Source organism: Amphiprion ocellaris, chromosome 13 (assembly GCF_022539595.1).
Source record: "Amphiprion ocellaris isolate individual 3 ecotype Okinawa chromosome 13, ASM2253959v1, whole genome shotgun sequence".
In the NCBI taxonomy this organism is placed as follows: domain Eukaryota; kingdom Metazoa; phylum Chordata; class Actinopteri; family Pomacentridae; genus Amphiprion; species Amphiprion ocellaris.
Window position 1 is genome coordinate 26,809,242 of NC_072778.1, and position 20,385 is coordinate 26,829,626.

At 40.2% G+C, this 20,385-nt stretch overlaps 1 protein-coding gene across 1 annotated transcript in view; it reads right to left on the reverse strand.

Annotated features, from left to right (window-relative positions):
• enpp6 (ectonucleotide pyrophosphatase/phosphodiesterase 6) overlaps positions 1–19,800 on the reverse strand; it is a 35,127-nt gene extending 15,327 nt beyond the window's left edge. Inside the window, exon 1 of the mRNA XM_023293096.3 lies at positions 19,490–19,800. Coding sequence (XP_023148864.2) covers positions 19,490–19,730 — 241 coding nt within the window. The 5' untranslated portion in view covers positions 19,731–19,800. The remainder of the gene's footprint in view (positions 1–19,489) is intronic.
• Positions 19,801–20,385: the final 585 nt, after the last annotated feature.

Below are 20,385 nucleotides of genomic sequence, written 5' to 3' on the forward strand. Positions count from 1 at the left end.
TTAACTATTTTGTCTACGATTAGGAGATGTGCCAAATATCTCACGTCTCACAAACCAATGTATATGTAATTCAAGCTATGGTTTGTCGCACGAGTTACAGTACAATTGTTTAGTTCAGTAACTCACTAGGTAACATCAGAAAACTGTAACAGGTACAAAATGAAGCAGCACAGAATGCTCTTTGGTGTGGAATTACAGCGGATGTTTCTAAAATGCATGATAGTCTCCACTGGCTTGATGTAAAAATACATTGTTGTACTTTTCCCATTTGAAAAACTCCAAATGTTTTCTATAGAATATTGTCCTTTAGTACTGAAAAACATAATTATTTAACAAGACATGCTGCTGGAAATAGTTTTACCTTAGCTAAATCTAAGTAATTTACTCTATGTACAGCAATATACAAAGCACTGAATGAATGGAATTACTTTCTCAATGATGTAAATCAGCACAGGAACATAGCAAGCTTTAAAATAAAATTAAATGATTATTACTTCACACAAAATTTCAGTTATTAATATCTATGGGGTGCTCTGAGAGCAGAAACAGGAAAAAACACAACAGTCGAAAAAATTATAAACTCAAATGTAATGTCTGTAATATTCAAATAGCAAGACAGATTCCAATTACACTGTACAGACTCCTGAGCAAAATATTTAGACCAGTAGAAAAATTACAAGCATTTGCATTTCGTGCTGGGAGATCATAACCATGTTGTAAGTCGAGCTTCAAAACACAAAAAGAAGAAAGAGGAGCAAGAAACCAAAAATTCAGAATAGGCAGTTTATCAAAAATTGCATTTAAACTCAAACAGGCAACTCATCAGCTGATCAAAGTTTAAGACCGTAGCCCAAAACCCCCTAAAACAGAACTTAAAGTGTCAAAAAAGGACTCAATAGTGAGCAGCCGCACCGTTCTTGTTGATCACTTCAAAAATTTGTTTAGGCATGCTTAATGCGAGCATTTCCATTAGGCTGGTGGGAACGTTGCTCAATGTGGTGAAGATGCCTTCACAAAGGGCGTTCCCAGTCTGGAACTGACGTCCATTTTTGTAAGCTTCCCTCCCCATCCATTCCCAAACATTCTCAACGGGATTTAGATCAGGGGAACACGTAGGATGGTCCAAAAGAGCAACGTTATTCTCCTGGAAGAAGTCCTTGGTCAGGCAGGTGTTGTGAACTGCATCGTTGTCCTGCTGAAAGGCCCAACATTACCACACAGACCAGGACCCTTCATCAAGAGGGATGCCCCCTGCAACGTCTCCACATAGCCAGCCACTGTTTGATGCCCTGCACAGCCTGCAGCACCATTGTTCCATTACAGGAAAAAGCACCCTAGATCATGATGATGCCTCCTCCACTGTGACGCGTAGAAAACATCTCCATTGGGATCTCCTCATCATGCCAGTAATACTGGAAACCATCAGGACTGTCCAGTCAAAATTTTTTCTCGTCAAAGAATAAAACTTTCTTCCACCTTTCAATGTCCCATGTTTGGTGCTCCTTGCAAAGTCCACATTTGTGGTGTGGGAGGAAATTTTTGGGGGTCTAGTACTTGACTTTTTTGTCCCATAACCCTCAGGATCTTTTAACCCTTTGATGCACAACATGGATCAAGAGATACCAATTTTCCATTGAATATGGGTCACTTTTGACCCACGTTTTGCGTGAAGAAATGGAAAATGACTGTCTTAGTGTGTCCAACCTCGGCAGTTGTGGTGCATTGCGAGAGGCTTTGCTTGTGCAGCTCAATAATCCTGCCACATTCAAAGCCATAAAACTTTTCACATTTGTCATCAGAAGGTCATGACAGTGTGAACACCTGCCAGAAAATGACATGAAAGCTACATTTTTGCACAGATTCTGCCTTTTAAAGGCTATTATCTTAAACTTTCATCATCTGATGAACAATCTGTTTGAGTTTAAATGCAGTTTTCAATAAATTACCTACTCTCTGTTTTTTGTCTCTTTCTCCTGTTTCTTTTTTGCATTTTGAAGTTCTACTTACAACCTGGTTATAGTCCACCAGTGCAAAATGCAAATGCTTCTAATTTTTCCCCTCGTCTGTTCAGGAGTGTATATTGAGAATGTAATTAGTAGCGAGGATGCAAGGTTCTTTGTTTCATTGTTCAAGAGACTGAAATCATGGTTAGTTTCTATGGCAGATCATTCTTTGATAGTTATTATTGATGGGTCATGGCATCTTTGTCGCAGGACAAATGTATTTATAAATGATGATTCAGTGTGGGAGTATTGTGTGTTGTATGCTTCGCTGGTTCACTATGAGGTGTGCATGTGGATGTCATATGTATTGTGTATGTGTATTTTTGCATGTGTTTGGTATGTATTGTTTGTGTATTCTGTAATTTCGATTTGTATGTATTGTGTGTACATACTGCATTTTTGTGTTGTTACTAAAGAAATATGAAGACCCCAGGAAGAATAGCTGCTGCCTTCCATGAGCTAATAGGGATCTTAGTAAAACAAACATAACAAATGCACACACATAGTGAAGTCAGAAAGTAGTGCAAGATAGACTGCATTTCCTCCTCTTTCACTCTCCATGTGACTGCTGCATGTCATTAACTTGGCATCTTCTCTCCTCCGTAGTTTGCCCTTTTTCCTCTCTGCATGTATTTCAAGCTGCAGGTTTCTGATATGCCGTTAATGACTTCACATGTGTGGTTACTGTTTGTTGTTTCTCAATGTTTATCTTTCTTCATTTTCCTGTCACTCTAACCAATTGAGGTACACAAACTCCGGAGTCCGGCACTGTCAGAGGTTTCTTCCTGTAAAAAACAGGAGCTTTTCTTCCCCTCTGTAACCAAATGCTTGCTCAAGGGGGTATTGTTGGATCCTACTTTATATTACAGTAAGGACTTGCAGTTGCTATGTAAAGTGTCCCCAGATTACACATTTGGCACTGAAATTTAAAAAGTAAATTGAACTGTTGGATATGATCTGAAGAAAATGTGGTGAATTTAGGCTAAACTAAAAGTGAGTCAACATTAAGCAGGACTGGCTGGCAAAGGGGGAGGCAATGAACTGAAGTGTGTGTGTGTGTGTGTGTGTGTGTGTGTGTGTGTGTGTGTGTGTGTGTGTGTGTGTGTGTGTGTGTGTGTGTGTGTGTGTGTGTGTGTGTGTGTCTCCAATTCACTCACTGGAAACACACACATGCACGCATTGTTTCAAACAGAGAATGTGCTCCATCAAAACACACACATCAGCACATCATCGTGGGGCAGGATCCAAAGCTCACATCCCACCGTTCAGTGTGTGCTGTTGTTTTTAGGCATTAGTAAGACATAGAGGCACACATCACATAATTCATCCTCACTCTGTCCTTATGTGTCACATTTCTGTTTTAGTCAATCCCGTTCACTTTTTTAGTCGACTCTAGTAGACTCACTTTTTTTAGTCAGTGCAGCTGTAGCTTAGCTGTTAAGTGGTTTTTTCATGGTTTGTAACATGAAATGTTAACAAAACACAAATGTCTTCCAGTTATATTTGAAGTCTGTCAGTAAGTCTAAAGGCTGGGTTATACTTTCCGCATGAATGAGCCGCGCAGAAATCAGCCGCATGGAAATCTGCGCTAGAGAACGTGTGTGCATTTATACTCCGTGCTGCGTCTGCTCCCAAACTGCAGGGGGCAGTGTATCACAAACACACGTCTACCTGGTCTACTCTCGTACCAAACTAGAATAGAAGAAGTTTGCCATTGTTTATACCACTTACAACATGGCATTTTACCGAATAAAAGCATTTCAGCAGTTAGTTTTAATTTCACACCATGAATTGTTCATAACCTGGTTACCACGGTGACCTTTGTCTGATGATTTGTATAAGTTCCCGCATTTCTAGACTTCAGCTACGAGTAGGTCCTGTCCCTCTGCCATGTTTTTCCGCACTGCTCCGTCCGCATAGTTAGAAAAATGTGGAGGTACACGGTGTGGAAATTTTCCGCATGAGAAGGGATGCTCGAGGGGGCGTAGCTGCTAAAATGACGTAATTTTTCCGCACGGAGCCGCATGGACCTCCCGGACGCGGCAAACATAAAACAGGCTGAAGTCTAAGCCAGTAATGACAACCTAATTTTCTCTTTAATTCTGTAAAGATGCAACACTAAATACTCCTACTGTTTCGGATTGTCCCTTCATACCAGTTCACTGTCTGTTCATCGGCTACCAGCTGTGGACTCAATGTGTATGCTTTCAACTGTATGCTTTCAACTACATGCTGGCGTTGCTGACTCTAGCTCGGAAGTGTGCACTACATGGATGGGGACTGAGCTAGGGGAAGACAGTGCCGTTAATGTCAACGCTGGCATTGGTACAGGCCTACTAGCTCGGACCGGCCAGCGCACGACAGGTCTCTGTTTTCACAACAATCACCCCAACTATGCAGCAGAAGAAGTTTTCCCAGCTGCACATGCATGACTCTCTGTCAGAAGGCAGAATGTGACGCTGTGGAAGCATGTTTCTCACTTGTGGACCAACACTCAAGATCATCACAAGGCTGCATCCTTTGACCTCTGCTCTTCTCCCTGTGTACCAACAGCTGTAGCTCCAATCACCAATCTGTTAAGTTCTTGAGGTACACAGAAGACACCACTCTCAATGGACTGACCTCTGGTGGGGACAAGTCTCTCAGATAGGTAGTTCATCTTCTGGTGACCTGGTGCAGTTGGAATAATTTACAGCTCAAGGTGTCAAGGCCAATGGAGATGACTGTAGATTTCAGAAAGAACCCAGCCTTAACTGCCCATCACCCTGGGAGCACCAACAGAGGCCAGACTGCAGCATATAATCAGTATCATCATATATCAGAGCTCTTTTGGTCAAAGTTCAATGTTCAATTTTGTCGCCATTTCTTCTGACCTGAGGCTATATGTTCTCGACATACAGATGAAGTCCTGGCCTATCAGCTGACAACTACCTGCCGCTGAGTTGGAGCACATGGCGGAGATAACTTACAGACCTAGTAGACCAAAGTGTACAATGAGAGCATGCTGCAAATGACTGGCAGAGGTCCCTGTTCTGATCAACTGTAACTTGCACCTTTATCAGAACTCAGCTATTTTCCAGGAGGAGGTAGGTGACATCGAGTCCAAATGCACTCTGTTCAAAGAAATGTTCCTACTGAAACCCATTAAAACCGCTATTTTTTTTTTTTTTTACATTGTTAGACTATAAAATCATGCATTCTGTGTTGTTTTCATGATTACAGTGAGAGAGAACACTGCAACGTACTCAAGATAATAATAAATTTCTGTCTGTCTAACTAAATAAAATATATTAGACCTCACAGGTGCACACATTTGTAGGAGGTACAATAGGCTTTGGAGCTTTGTGTGCACCTTTGCAGGGGTGTACCTTTGTGCCGACATGCATGTTTATGTGACTGCATGTACATGGACCAATACAGCCATCTGTACTTTCATTTGGTGAATCTTGCAATGGTTCAAAGAAGCCATTGCTGTGAAAAACAGAAAAATCAACCGACCACGCAAATGAGGAGAAAGTTCACAGTGTAAAAACTTCTTGAGGTAAACAAGCAGCCGACTGACAATTCAGAAAAACAAATCTTGTTCAAAGTATTATAAGGTGATAGGCAAATTAAATGTTAATACAAGTAATACACAATATTTTTCATGGACAATGGGCTAACATGAGATTCTCTGATCTTAAATTACTCAAAAAGATAATAATGTATCAAAATAAATGCTATTGTTAATCACTACCACATCCCAGGCTGTGATATTGTAAAATAAATAAGTAAAGCATTTTTATTAGTAGTGGGACGCGATTAAAAAATGTATCTAATTATTTACATGCTTTGTAATTATTTGCAAAAAAAACCACATTTTTGTCAAATAGCAATATTGACACAATAAGCCAAGTTTTTCAATTCAAATAAATTTTAGTTGATGACTTTAGGCCCACCTACCAGGCTGGAGCATGTGCATCAGTGTTATCAGTGTGCCAGAAATTAGTGAACTGAGAAAAGTGCGATTAAATGAGTTTTTTTAGCATGTTATTTTTTCTGTAATTAATTCATCAAAATTATGGTGTTAAAGTCCCAGCCCGAATTTTTATGTTTTCCATTGAAAACTACATGCTAATAAACTGTCTTTACAGGGTTTAATACTGTAATGGAGCATCAAAGACCTGTGCACAGACAGGAAACACAACACACTGGGGTGAAGATTTAAAAAGCTGATTTTACAAAAATGCAACAACCAAATAATTGTGCAGAGAACAGTGAGACTGAGATGAGAGAAGGAAGTAGGAATAAGGTGGCTGGGATACATGGGGAAAACTGAATAGAATGGCCACAGGAAAAGCTCTAATGACTTCTGGAGGGAACCTGACACCTATGCAGATTTAACAGACAAGCGAAGACTACAAATCCTAACAAATTAAGAGCCGTTTGGGAGCCAAAAGAGGCGGTTCTTCTTTGGGAGCCGTGTCAAGAGAGCCTGCTCTCTAGAGAGAGCCGAACTTTCCATCACTACTTGACAGGAATTCAGTCTCTTGGCAGTTTGTATGTAGACAAGGTTTTAACTGGTAACTTTGGATCATGAACAGATGGTCCATTTTTCCAGGGACTAATCAATATGTTCCCATATATGGACTGTATTTCTTCAGGCAGGGATAGCCAAGGACTAGTGGCAAAGTGGAACCCAGCAGTGTGTTAGTGATTACCAGGAGGGACGAGGCAAACGGGCAGTTTTACGACTGACTTGGGTTAGTTGGAGTTCGTTTAAAGCTCTGGTTTTCAGAAGGGATGACAGTGGCTCTGTGAGGATCTGCTGAAACTTTCCTCTGCTCCAGAGTCAGATGAGTCGGATAAACACAGCGGCTCAGTCGGATCGCAGCTGGAAACACACTGCAACCGGCCAGCATGCAACATGTGGTGCGTTTCCAGCTGAGATCCGGTGTGTTTACCTGGTGCTGGCCGCAGCTCATTTGCATAAGGTAGACTGGCCTTCTACTTTATGCAAATTCGATGTGGCATGAACTAAAAGGAGGACAGATTCAGCTACTGCACAGCTTATTTCTCACCTCCAATGCTTTCAGAAACACTTTTTGCTGAAGTGTTTTCAAAATAAAAGAAAGTTTGGGGCCGAGCCGCTATGTTTATCCGACACATCTGCCAGAATGTGACCTAGAAGCTAGGTCACGTGACCACGTAGCGGCCGCTGAAGCTCAAACGCTGTCATGTGACAATGTTGTGGCCCGCTAGTTACCGCCCACCATCTGTGCAATTTGCAGATGCGGCATCTAGTGGACATGTACCTTTACTGGGACCATCATTTGTTTTTCAACAGGACAATGACCCCAAACACACCTCGAGGCCATGTAAGGACTATCTGACCACGAAGGAAAGTGATTGAGTGCTGCCTCAGATGACCTGGCCTCCACAGTCAGCTGACTTAAATCCAATTGAGTTGTTTGGGATGTGATGGACTGCAGAGCCCAGGAAAAGCAGCCAAGTGCTCAGCACTTCTGGGAAATCCTTCAAAACTGTTGGAAAACCATTCCAGGAGACCACCTCATGAACTGACTGAGAGAATGCCAAGAGTGTGCAAAGCAGTAATCAAAGCAAAAGGGAGCTACTTCAGGCGACTCAAGAACAGGGGAGACTTCAGGGAATCTGGGACAAGGAAGACATCAGTCAACTCAGACTCTGGAACAAGGCAAACATTAAGCTACTGTAGCAGACTTAAAATAATTGTTCACACTTCACAGGATCAGCATGTTTATTGTTCTATAAAGGAGAAGCACAGGTCACAACTAGTAACACAAGTTTCTCTCTCTCCTGTAGCAGACCAAACACACATGCAAATGAGAGCAACACCCCGAGGTTATTATCATTAAAAACTTTTAAAATGTAAATTTTACCAATTCAGAGGAGACTGCGAGATTAAAATCAAAATTCACCTAAATGTCATTAATATCATTCAGTTTAGTTTTTATGAATAATTAAACAACTTAAACAATATTTTATGGCCACTAGCTTAACAATTAGAAGACAGCATCACCACTTGTCTTTCCATAACACAAAATGCCCGACTTTTGCCTGGAACACACAGCTTCGTCACACACGTCTTGGGCGTGTGCGTCACCAATTAATGACCCCCCCCCCCCCCCCCGCTACAACAGGTAATCTGGAACCATATACCAAAAAAAAAAAAAAAAACCTACTTGGCTAAAGAAATACAAAAATAACCCAAAACTAACCTCTGAACTTCTCAAAATTGTACCAATCTGGGTCAATAGCTGGAATCATGGTAACATAAACATACCTCATTGTTATTCCTAACATACATCTCAAAAAGTGGAAGTGAAGAGAAAGTGAAGCAAACAAGTTGGCCAGACCTCTAATATTCACATGCTGAAGAAAATGCCACAAACACAATCTCATATTGATGTCTGAATAATTATTACCTTAATTTTTGTCATTCTGAAAATAATGCACATTCATAATGGCTTAGGAATATTCTCATGACTAAACAATTCACATGAATAAAGTTTTGGCAGCCTCACTGACCAAATAGCCTGTTCTTTTGTGTCTCTGCATCATGGCTTGACTATCTCGCCTACTCTTGTTCTAATATGATTCACTGAGCTACTTGGTGACAGTTCATCAGGTTTTGAGGCAACTCCAGCGTCACTCTTGGCTCCTGCACTCTGAATGACTGACAATAGGTGCTGACTGATCCACACTGTGTTCAGACCCTATTTCACTGCTGCTGCCTTCATCTGGTTCAGACAAACAGTTTGTCTCATTTCTGGCACTCTCACTGACACAAATACTTGGTTTGGTATTGCCAAGATGGATTTGGTAAGACTCAGGAGACACAGGCACTTTCTCTTGAGGGTCTTCTGGGGAAACTGACTCGGCTACCCAGCTAGCAGTGCGTGCCGACCGATCAAACTCAGACTCACCCAGACTGACACTTCCATCAACCTCACTTTGCTTCAGAACCACTGTCAAGTGGTCCTCATTCTGATCCACCAACACTGACAAGTTGGCTCGTAGCAGCAGGTTTCTGTGGACAATCCTTTCTTGGCTTGTGCTGGGATTTTTGGTGCGATATGTGGGGCACCTTGAGTCTTACCGTGTAGAGAGTAGACTCCCACGTGTCTTGTGAGTTTCCTGCGACTGCACACACACCTGTTAGCCAAGAGCCAAGCCATTCTAAATTGGTTTTAGCTTACTTGTCATTTAAATATATTTTTTCCAACCTCATTGGTCTCTGCCTATTCACTGCATTGAACACTGAACTGCAGCTGTTGCTGCCATGGGGTGACTCACCACTTATTAATTTTTAGGGGGGCAGTTAATTTTTCATAGGGCTGACTTACAAGTTTTCAATACATCATCAATAAATCATCATTTAAAAAAATACAATTTGTGCTGTGAGGTTATCTCTGTCTAATGTCAAAGAAATATAAATATTAGTTTGATGATATTCAAGTGTAAGAAATATACAAAAAATAGAAGAAATCAGGAAATATTTTTTCAGACCACTGTACAATATTATTACCACAATCTGAACCTGATAATCTCACTGGTCAAATGGAAGGTTAGATTGTGTAATACCTCTGCATAAAACATTAATAAATCCATTTGAGCATGCATTTTCATAACATATGTGAAAAAGTTTTTTTGCTCAACCTACACGCAAAATCTTAAAGCCCACATTAGGTTCATTTAATGCTGTAAAAAAAAAAAAAAACATCATGACATAAAACAACAAATCCAGGGTCAGCTAACAGTCGGTTTTTAAAACAGAAGCTGTGCTTGTCACCAAACTGAATGACGCTTCAATCCAAAGTATAAAAGGTTGTATATCAGTCAGGTCTGAGAGATTAGACTGTCATTATTATTCGGTCTGTACTGAATTATCTACTTTCAAGTGTAACTTATTTAACGTACTATTTTTTTTTACTAAAGCTATTGCAGGTGTCATTCACAATGTGGCTTTTTAGACTTTTATACCTATTTTCATTAGTTGTTAACTTACAAAATCCTACAGAAATATATTCCAGTATTAGGACAAAGAACTGCATAAAGAGTGGATGTGTTCTAGACATGAGATAAGCCCATCCTGTCACTGGGAAGCTGGTGCTGACGTGTGAATCTGCTTGTGTAATCACAGTAATAAAGAAGAATCATCATAAACAGTCCCAGTATATTACCTTTATTGCATATTTAAAAACTACATTATGTAACAATTTTGAACTGGAAAGATGAGTAAAAGTATGTAATAAATGGATGAATTATCCATTCATCCATTATCTATATACCGCTTAATCCTTATTGGGCTGGAGTTATTATTACTGCAGTGGATGAGGAGGACATGGGTGCTGCTCTTACAGGGACTGGATGAAGAGGGGAGAAGATTCTCAGACAACCACAGCTGGATGTTCATGTCTCTGTAGCTCTCAGCCCACATCGGACCAGATGTTCCCAATGATCCAGACCAAGAAGGAAAAGACACTTTAACAGTGACAAAAAGATCTACAAGGTTCTTCCATTCCACAACATTAAATCTGATAATGTACACAGCAGGGTATGGATTGTAACACAACACAAAGTGTGAAAAGTTGACTAATCTCTGATCACTTTACAGGGACAGAGCCTTAAAACAGGTTCAGTCAGTCCTGGCTGACACAAGTCTTCCACTGTGTGGTGAGTTTAAGGTCTCTACAGGAGCAGGACCAACAGACTTAACAACTCATTTGTCCCTGCATCCATTGTCCTCCTAAACAGCACCATGTGATTTTATGTCATTTTATTTTATTTTTTTACCATATTCATTTGTCTGTGACTGATGATTTTATTCTTTTAATGTATTTGTTTTTACTTTATCTTATTTATTGTCACATCTTTTGTCTATTGTGTGGTTTTAGAGTGTGGTGAAATTGTGTACCACCATGGTATACAGCTGACTGCAGGACCAATTACTACTTGGGGATAGTAATGATTACCTTGAACCTTTGGTTTTCCTGGATGGGGTCAAAGAACATTTTACTGCCATAGATGGGCAATAAAGTTGATTATTTCTGGGATATTTCTGTGTGGAATTCATGTTCTCCCTGTACATGAGTGGGTTTCACCAAGTGGTCCAGCTTCCTCCCACAGTCCAAAAACATGCTGAGGTTAATTGGTGATTCTAAATTGTCTATAGGTGTGAATGTGAGTGTGCTGGTTGTCTGTCTCTCTATGTGTAGCCCTGTGATAGACTGGCGACCTGTCCAGGGTGTCTCCTGCTTATATATATATGTATAGATAATGGATGGAAGGATTATATTCCTATGTATCATAATGCAAGCAATAGAGAAAAAGGAAAAGAAACAGCACTCTTATTACATGAGCTCCACACAGTTATCTGACAATACACTGTCGTAAAGAAAACAGTCCGCTGTGCCTTTAAACACTGAATAACAGCTGAATGTAACCATAACTTACCTGTGTTTCAGTGTGTGTGCTCATGTCATGGTGGGGAGGCCAGCGAAACGATATTTTTTCTGAAGGAGAAAGAATCATTTTCATAGATGTTTCTCTCAGTGAAATGAACAGAAATTGTTATAAACAGCCCACAGTCTGACACTGAACCAAAGAGCAGTAATATCAACTCACAGAACTGAACTGAGCTTCATTCATCGAACCAACATTAACATTTATCAGTAACCATGTTCTGTGGTGGAATATTCACTTAGATTTATATCATTCTGTTGATGATTAACAAACCACAAGATAGCAGCAGTAAAAGACTGTAATAACCTTATCAGTCTGTTACGACTGTTCAGCTGTGACCTTAAGGAAACTTAGTTACAGTCAACAATTAACTTATTTAGGACACACACAAACCTGACTTTGCAGCAGTGTTAGAACTTACTAAGTCAGGAAACGTTACCTGAACTTTACAGAATAAATTTACACCTAATTGCCCCTCTATATAAATTATTTTTTTTCTGATTCTAATTGATTCACTATGTTAGAACATGTTTTACCATACAGTCTAATGTTAACTTACACAGATTAACATACAGCAATGTAGGTCACTGCTTCATATGTAGTATTGTCCAGATGTGGACAAGAGTACAATAAGTTACTAAGACAACTTTAACACTTACCTGTAGAGTTTATCTCCACAGATGGAGGCTAACATTGTTAGCAGCAGCGTCGGTTAACACAGCAGAAGCCGGTAAATGTGGGCAGGCAGAGAATCCAACTGGCAAAGCTGGCTGCACTTTCTCAGTCCAGAAACCAACGGGTGATGTCACAGTAGCTACGTCCATCTTTCTTACACAGTCTATAAATCTAACTATTGACGAACCTTGAGATTGTGAATTCAGTGTTTTCGGTTTGACAACAGACATTAGGTCAGGACTGGTGTAACGCTGCACTTTAAGAGAGTTAGGAGTACTGTGCCAAGAGACCATTCGACCATTTTTTTGCATTTTACTTCAGCTTCATTGGTCCTCCAAACTACCATCTCTCTCTAAAGAGAACTGAAAAAAGCAATTTACAAAAAACAAGACTGGAGCATTTTGAAAAAAATAGTTTTTCTCCTGTTTCATTTGGAAACAAAACAGGTTAGATGGTGCTGCTCTTTGGTTTAAAAACAAACAAACAAACAAGTGACTTCTGTTTTTGGTTTCCAAGCAACAAACAAAAAGAAGAATTGCCAAAAACCATAAACAGATCATAGGTGTGTCCCAGTTCAGGGGCTGCATCCTTCTAAGGACCTGGCCTTTAACACTCAAAGGCTCCATCTGAGCGTTTGTTAATTGGTCTTGCCGAAAAGGGACTCTCTGGTCATGAAACCAACTTTTCCACTCCTCTAGCTCAGCAAACCTGACAGCCAAAGTTGAGAGTCAGGACAGAAGTCGTGTTAACAAGACGGAGATGAAATGCTGATTTATCTTTTTTCTATATTCTGCCCCTCAGTTTATTGACCTGAACATTCTGCTCCTTGCTGCCAAAAAACAAAATGAAATATTAGAGCAAACTACACAAAAGCAGACAGTAAAATAACCAAGTTCTGGTTAGTAATCAATCCCAAACTTTGTAACTGTAAACTTTAAAAGTGATGTTTGACTGCCTGACTGGTTCACAACTTGTCTGCATTTCTTCACATTGATCTTTTAAGTATCCATATAATGACCAGTCTTGGAAAAACACAAGTCAACCTTTGAACCTCTAAAATTGCAAAGTGAAAGCTTGAAGGGCTTTACTGTTAACTGATGACAGCAGCTAAACTGCACTGAGTGAATCACAGCATCAGTAATGTTACATAATTACACTAATTATTGTAGACAAATTTTAAATTTTTAAGGTATCTTGAATTTTTTGGTATCTGTAGCTTGTGAAGTGAACTGAAACCAATACTATCATTTAAAAGTAGGCTTGGGATTTTAACATGTTTTTCGATTACTCAGTTAATTAATTACAGAAAAAATACAGCACTAAAAAAATATTGCATTTAATCGCACCTTTCTCAGTTCCTTCATTTCTGGCACAGCAGTAACTCTGATGCACACACTACAGTCCGGTAGGTGGCGCTAATGCACCAAACGTTTGTTTGCCAGCCACGAAGGAGAAGCACAGGATGCATTGAGTGACATCAGAGCACAAAAGTTTGGTGAACAGTGATGGAAGATGAGATGGCATTGCTTGGCTTGTTGGGGAGAAAGTTTTCTTTAAAAAACTTCTCGATGGCAGCTTGGATAAAAGCCTGGTTGTGTACAAATTGTGCAGCAAAGTGTTTTCTGAGCCACCTGATGCATCCTCCACAGTCCAGGAAAAGAAGGCCACATTTGAAGGAGTCTTTGAAATGGGACAGCCTGCATCGCACCACTGTGATGCATTCAGCCTTCGAATGCAGCCTCTGAATGATGCTGCATCTGAACTATTTCATTGGTTTTCTGGCACCTAAAATGCTTTTTAGTTTTTAAAAGCTTACTGTCTGTTTTAAAATTACAGGGAAAGGAACACTCCCATTTTTGGTTCACTTTTGAATTAGAGATGACAGATTTTCTGATAATACTCAAATACAAATGACTTACATAAGCTGCTGTAGCAATGTAAATTTCCCCTGGCGTGGGGGAGAAATAAAGAACTTTATCTTTATCTTTATCTTATCTTATCTCATGCTGGAAATATGGACACAACATTTAGCAACACATAAGGCAACAACTGTCATGATGATAGACAGTAAAAAACAGATGTAGACACAATCTATATTTTGTTAAATAATGAATCCTACGAGGTTCAGTGGAAAGCAACTGGACTTCTCTTTCAGGTTCTTGAAGACGTTTCACCTCTCATATGAAAGGATTCTTCAGCTCTGAGCTTTGTTTGTTGTTCTTTGCAATCACACTAGAGTTGCTAGAATGATGGCAGCAACCAATAGGGTATTTCTTTTAGGAATTTGTAGTTTACAGATGACACATGGGGCACGGGACAGAACAAGGAGGATTTCGTAAATAAGCACGAACCAGTAAATATTACAAGTGTGTAAAAATGGCTACTTGATAAAGACTGAAGATGTATGTTTGAAGTACACATTTATGGCAAATTAGATAGCAGAGAGACAAAGAACATGAGGCAGATAGGGTGCAGGCTTACCTCTATATAATGACACCATAGTCTACCATGGCAGAGAAGGTCAGATGGGAAGAACTCAGGAGGATAACCGATTGTGAAAACTGCACAGATTGCTGTCCAAGTAGGAATGTCAGCTGTGTTTGACCCTCTTTTTGGTTCAGAAATGGCAGGCCACGAGTGCAGCAGCTCGTTGCCCTCCTGTTTGGTGTGTTCTTGTGTATTTTCTCTTGTGGGTGTTTCTGTCCATTGACTTTTTCGAAGCAAAGCACGTCAGTAGCTGCTCTGAACTAATCTACTGAGGAATAGAGTGTAGTGCAGAAGTCACATCAGACTTTCCATTAGCTTCTGACATCCCTGAAGAAATATATTTGAAAGTTTGCTATATATATATATATATATATATATATATATATATATATATATATATATATATGTCGATGGATTTCTGTCGACAGACCCAGATCACGAAGATACAGACGACAGAACCGAGGTAAACAGGCAGGCTGCAGAGACAGACTGCATCAGGTTCCACACAGACTGGCTGTTCCCAGCTTACTCCTCTTTAACACTCACTCTGTTGTCAACAAAATGGACAACTTGAGACTCCAGTTTGTAAATAACAGACGGGACAGCTGTATTACAATCATTTCTGAAGCATGGCTGCATGGAAACATCCCATATGCAGCTATAGAACTGCAGGGACACAGCGTCTACAGAGCAGACCGCACATCAGAGGCCAGCAAAAACAGGGAGAAGGTTTGTGTGTTTTTGTGAGAGAACATTACTTCAGTGATGTAACTGTCACAGACTTGTACAGACTTGGAGTTCCAACGTACTGAACCTGTTCTGTTGCAGGTTTGACACTGCTCCCACCCTTCCCTCTCATCAAAGCAGCAACCAGCCAGCTCTTTCTTCACAACTCAGCTCTCTACCACCAACACCACCCCTCCTCCTCTGTCCCTCCTCCACCACCCCCAGACTCTGGACATCCACCCTGCAGGAAGCAGCGCTATCACAGGTCCTTCATCCCATCTGCTGTCAGACTTCTTCTTTTTGAACATCAGCATCACTGGCTGATGTTAACATAAACTGGACTCATGTCATATCATCACAAACCACAAAATTTGCACAGAAATTCTTGCACTGCTGCATCTTTGCACTTTTTAAATGTATTTTTCAAGCCACTTTCTGTTGTGTTGTTTACACTGTATTTACTGATTTTCATTTCTCATCCTTGTACATATTGTTAATATTATTATTATTTGTATTATTATTTTATTATTACTACTATGTTTATTTGCTAAGTATGTTTTTGCTGTAACAATGTGAATTTCCCCTGGCATGGGGAGCAATAAAGGTTTATCCTAATTCCCTTTTCTTTGGTCTCTTCCTCAAGTCCCTCCATAAACTCCAACTAGTCCAGCATGCAGCAGCCCTGATCATCACCAGGACACCTTCTCTCCACCACATCACCCCGGTTCTCCAACACCTTCACTGGCTCTTAATCACACACCGCATCTTCTGTAAAACCATTCTCCTAACCTTTAAGGCCCTCCATAACCTCCGTACCTCACTGAACTCCTCCACAGAAACACACCCAGCCGGACTCTCACATCATCTTCCTCCCTCAGCCTCACCATCCTTCCTGCCTGTACGACCACCATGGGCTCCAGAGCCTTCAGCCTCTGGAACTCCATCCCATCTGACATCTGAAACGCTGACACGCTGGACATTTTCAAATCCCATCTCAAAACCCACCTGTTCAAACAAGCCTACTCACTTTGACTTCCATTCCTCTTTTTTCTTCTGTTTTTAAAATTGCTAAATTTCCTTCTTTTAAACCTTTTACATCCTTAAGGTTTATATTGTTAATGTGAATGTGTTTTAACTCTTTACTTTGTATGGTGTCCTTGGCTGTTTTGAAAGGTGCCTATAAATAAAATGCATTATTATTGTCTTCATTTGAACCACATCATTGTTTTGTGCTTTTCTTTCAGAACTAATAACTTTAGGACATGAGACTGATCAACATAATTCCATAAAAGTTCCCTTTTATTTTTCAGCTGAAATATTCAGTGTATTCACTGTAATCTGAGATGATGCCCCTGATACTTGGTGCAATTTCATTTTTAAAGTGTAGTTCCGCTACATTTTTTAAGTACAAATGGTTTGTCTAAATTTGTATTATTAACAAATATTTTACGCAGGTTTAATGTCAACTAAGATCACTGGTCTCAGAAAAATTTGATTCAACCATTTCACCACTGATTTTGCATTTCTCTAGCTTTTTAGTATCTACAGAATGGCACAAAACATTTTGCATAACAATCAGTGTTCTCAGATTTGATCTAGCTGCATGTGCACAGATATGATCAACATACAGTCCAGTCCATAAATATTTGGACACTGACACAATTTTCAACATTTCAGCTCTGTACGCCACCACAATCGATTTCAAACAAAATAATCCAGATGGGCTTTAAGTGCAGATTTTTAGCTTTAATTTGAGGGTATCTACATTCAAAACAAGTTAATGGTGTAGGAATTACAACCTTTTATCTGTGCCCTCCACCTTTTCAAAGGACCAAAAATAATTGGACAAACTAACATAATCATAAATCTAGTTGTCACTTTTAATATTTGGTTGCACATCCTTTGCGGTCAATAACAGCTTGAAGCTTCAAATCCATTAGACATCATCTGGTTTGGTCTCTGGTGATGTTCTACCAGGCCTCTACTGCTGCTGTCTTCACTTCCTGCTGGTTCTTGGGGCATTTCCCTTCAATTGTCTTCAGCAAGTGAAATGCAGCTCAATAGGATGAGTTCTGACACATCTGGCTGAATATGAGCAGATAATATTACCCGAAACACTTCAGAATTCATCCTGCTGCTTTTGTCAGCAATCGCATCATCAGTAAATATAAGAGAACCAGTTCCATTGGCAGCCATACATGCCAACGCCATGATACTACCACCACCATGCTTCACTGATGAGCTAGTATCTTTGGATCTTGAGGAGTTTCTTCTCTTCTCCAGACTCTTCTCTTCCCATCATTCTGGTACAAGTTGATCTTTGTTTCATCTGTGCATAGGATGTTGTTTCAGAGCTGCACAGGCTCTCTAAAGCTTGTTTTATGTTTGCTGCGTCTGCGAGGTCCGTACGGACAAATTATGTTATTTTAGCAGCCACAACCCCTCGAGCGGCCGTTTTCACGCGGAAAATTTCCACGCCGTGCACCTTGACATTTTTCTAATAAAGCGGACGGAGATGCACAGAAAAACATGGCAGAGGACCAAGACCTACTCATAGGTGAAGTCCAGAAATACGTGCACTTATATGATTCATCACACAGAGATCACCGTGACAACCGGGTTATGAACAATTCATGGTGTGAAATTAAAACTAACTGCTGAAATGCAACTAATTGGTGAAATGCCATGTTGTAAGTGGTGTAAACAATGGCAAACTTCCTCTACTCTAGTACTAGAGTTGACTAGGTAGACGCGTGTTTGTGATACACTGCCCCCTGCAGTTTGGGAGCAGACGCTGCATGGAGTATAAAGTCACACACGTTCTCTCGAGCGACTCGTTCATGCGGAAAGCATAACCCAGCCTTTAGATGTTTCTGGCAAACTCTAATCTGGCCTTCCTGTTTTTGAGGCTCACCAATGATTTACACCTTGTATTCACTCTGATGAAGTCTTCTCTTAATTGTTGACTTTTACCTCCTGGAGAGTGTTCTTGATCTGGCACACTGTTGTGAAGTAGTTTTTCTTGCCCAAGGAAAGGATTTTTCTGTCATTCTCCACACTTGTTTTCCATGGTCTTCTTGGTCTTTTGGTGTTGCTGAGCTCACCAGTGCATTCCTTCTTTTTCAGAATGTACCTAACAGTTGATTTGGCCACACCTAATGTTTTTGCTCTCTCTGAAGTTTTTTTTTTTTTTTTTTTTTTTTTAATAAAATTTTATTTTTCAGCCTAGTGATGGGGTCCTTCACCTGATAGTGATGCTCTTTGGACTTCATATTGAGAGTTGACCTCATGAGATTCCAAACACATACAATACTTGAAATGAACTGTAGACCTTTTATCTGCTCCTTGTAAATGAAATAATGAGGGAACAACACTCACCTGGCCATGGAACAGCTGAGCAGCCAACTGTCCAATTATTTTTGGTCTCTTAAAAAGGTGGCGGGCACATGTAAAATGTGTTGTAATTCCTACCCCATTCACCTGATTTGGATGTAAATCCCCTCATATTAAAGCTGAACATCTGCACTTAAAGCACATCTTAATTATTTAATTTTAAATCCACTGTGGTGGTGTAAAGGGACGAAATACTGAAAATTGTATCAATGTACAAATATTTATGGACTGGACTGTAGATTACTCACAATGAATTAAACAACTGTAGACATCATAGCGTATTTCCCGTGACTCGGCATTGGTGTCAGCTGTAAGGTTTCCTAGAAATCAGTGATAATAACTTCAACTTCAACAACAACACAGTCCATGTCACTGTTCAGAGTTCTTGGCAGGACAGTACTGACAGTTTATTAAACCAATAGAACAGCAGCAGACAGGATACCTGCCCCGAAACATTTATTGCTCTTGTGTCTACAGGTTTTACATTTTTGGTATTTGTTTAAAACATAGGTTTTATTTTAATCTAACTTTCCAGATTACATTTCTTGTTTATTTGATTAGTTTAATGCATCCCTGGCATTTTACTGACTGCCTGATTGTTTTTACAGTGGTTCAGTCACACTGACACCCTCTTGGAGTAGCATATCTGGCATTTTATGCTTTTACCGTTAGTGCTGCGAGCTCATGACACAGACTGACAGACAAATGTAGGTGATTACCTGTCATTAAAGAGTAGTAATTGGGATATGACAGACTCGGAAAGTCTGGCGTCAAGTAGTCCACCTTCACCCCGTTTTCCACCAGCTCGCGAAATCCGGGTAGTTCGTGGAGTTCATCCATGTAGTCATAGCGGAATCCGTCAATTAAGAACACGAGCAGCGGTCGAGCGGCGAGACTGTGCGGCTCCGCACCGAGCAGCGCACACAGCAGGACGCACGCGGCCGTGTGTCCGGGAGACATGGTTCCGTCGCCTCGTGCTCCGCTGCAGCGGCTTCAGTGAGCTGTGGATGGATGTGAGCAGACAGCTGCCGGAATGGCGCATCAGCACTGTGGGCGGGGTTACTGTCCGTATGAGTGCAGAGAAACAACACGCAAACATAACACCTGCCTGTGTAGGACGGCCTGGTTTACAAATATCTGATGATTGTTTTGTTTTTTTAACTGCTGAAGCATAGCAATCTGTAGAGGCAGTTTCAAGGATCCCTGTGTCAACTAAAAGTAACCCTGTAGACATGTCACAACAAAACATGAGAAGTGCAAAACAACCTTCACTAAACCTGAGCTTCACTTTAACCATCCAGTCAGTTTTGTTTTATTGTGGCTTCTGGTTGCATGCTGTGGTTTGTTTCATGGTGTCTGTGGAGGGTCCACTACAGAAATACAGATTTTTACAAAAAAAACCCCAAAAACAAATAACTACATAAATCAGTTATTTACAGATGTGGACAAAATTGTTGGTGTCCCTCTGTTAAAGAAAGAAAAAACTCACAGTGATCAATGAAATAACTTGAAACTGACAAAAGTAATAATAAATAAAAATGTACTGAAATTTAACTATTGAAAATCATACATTCCTTTTGAACCGTGGTTCAACAGAATAATTTTTAAAAAATAA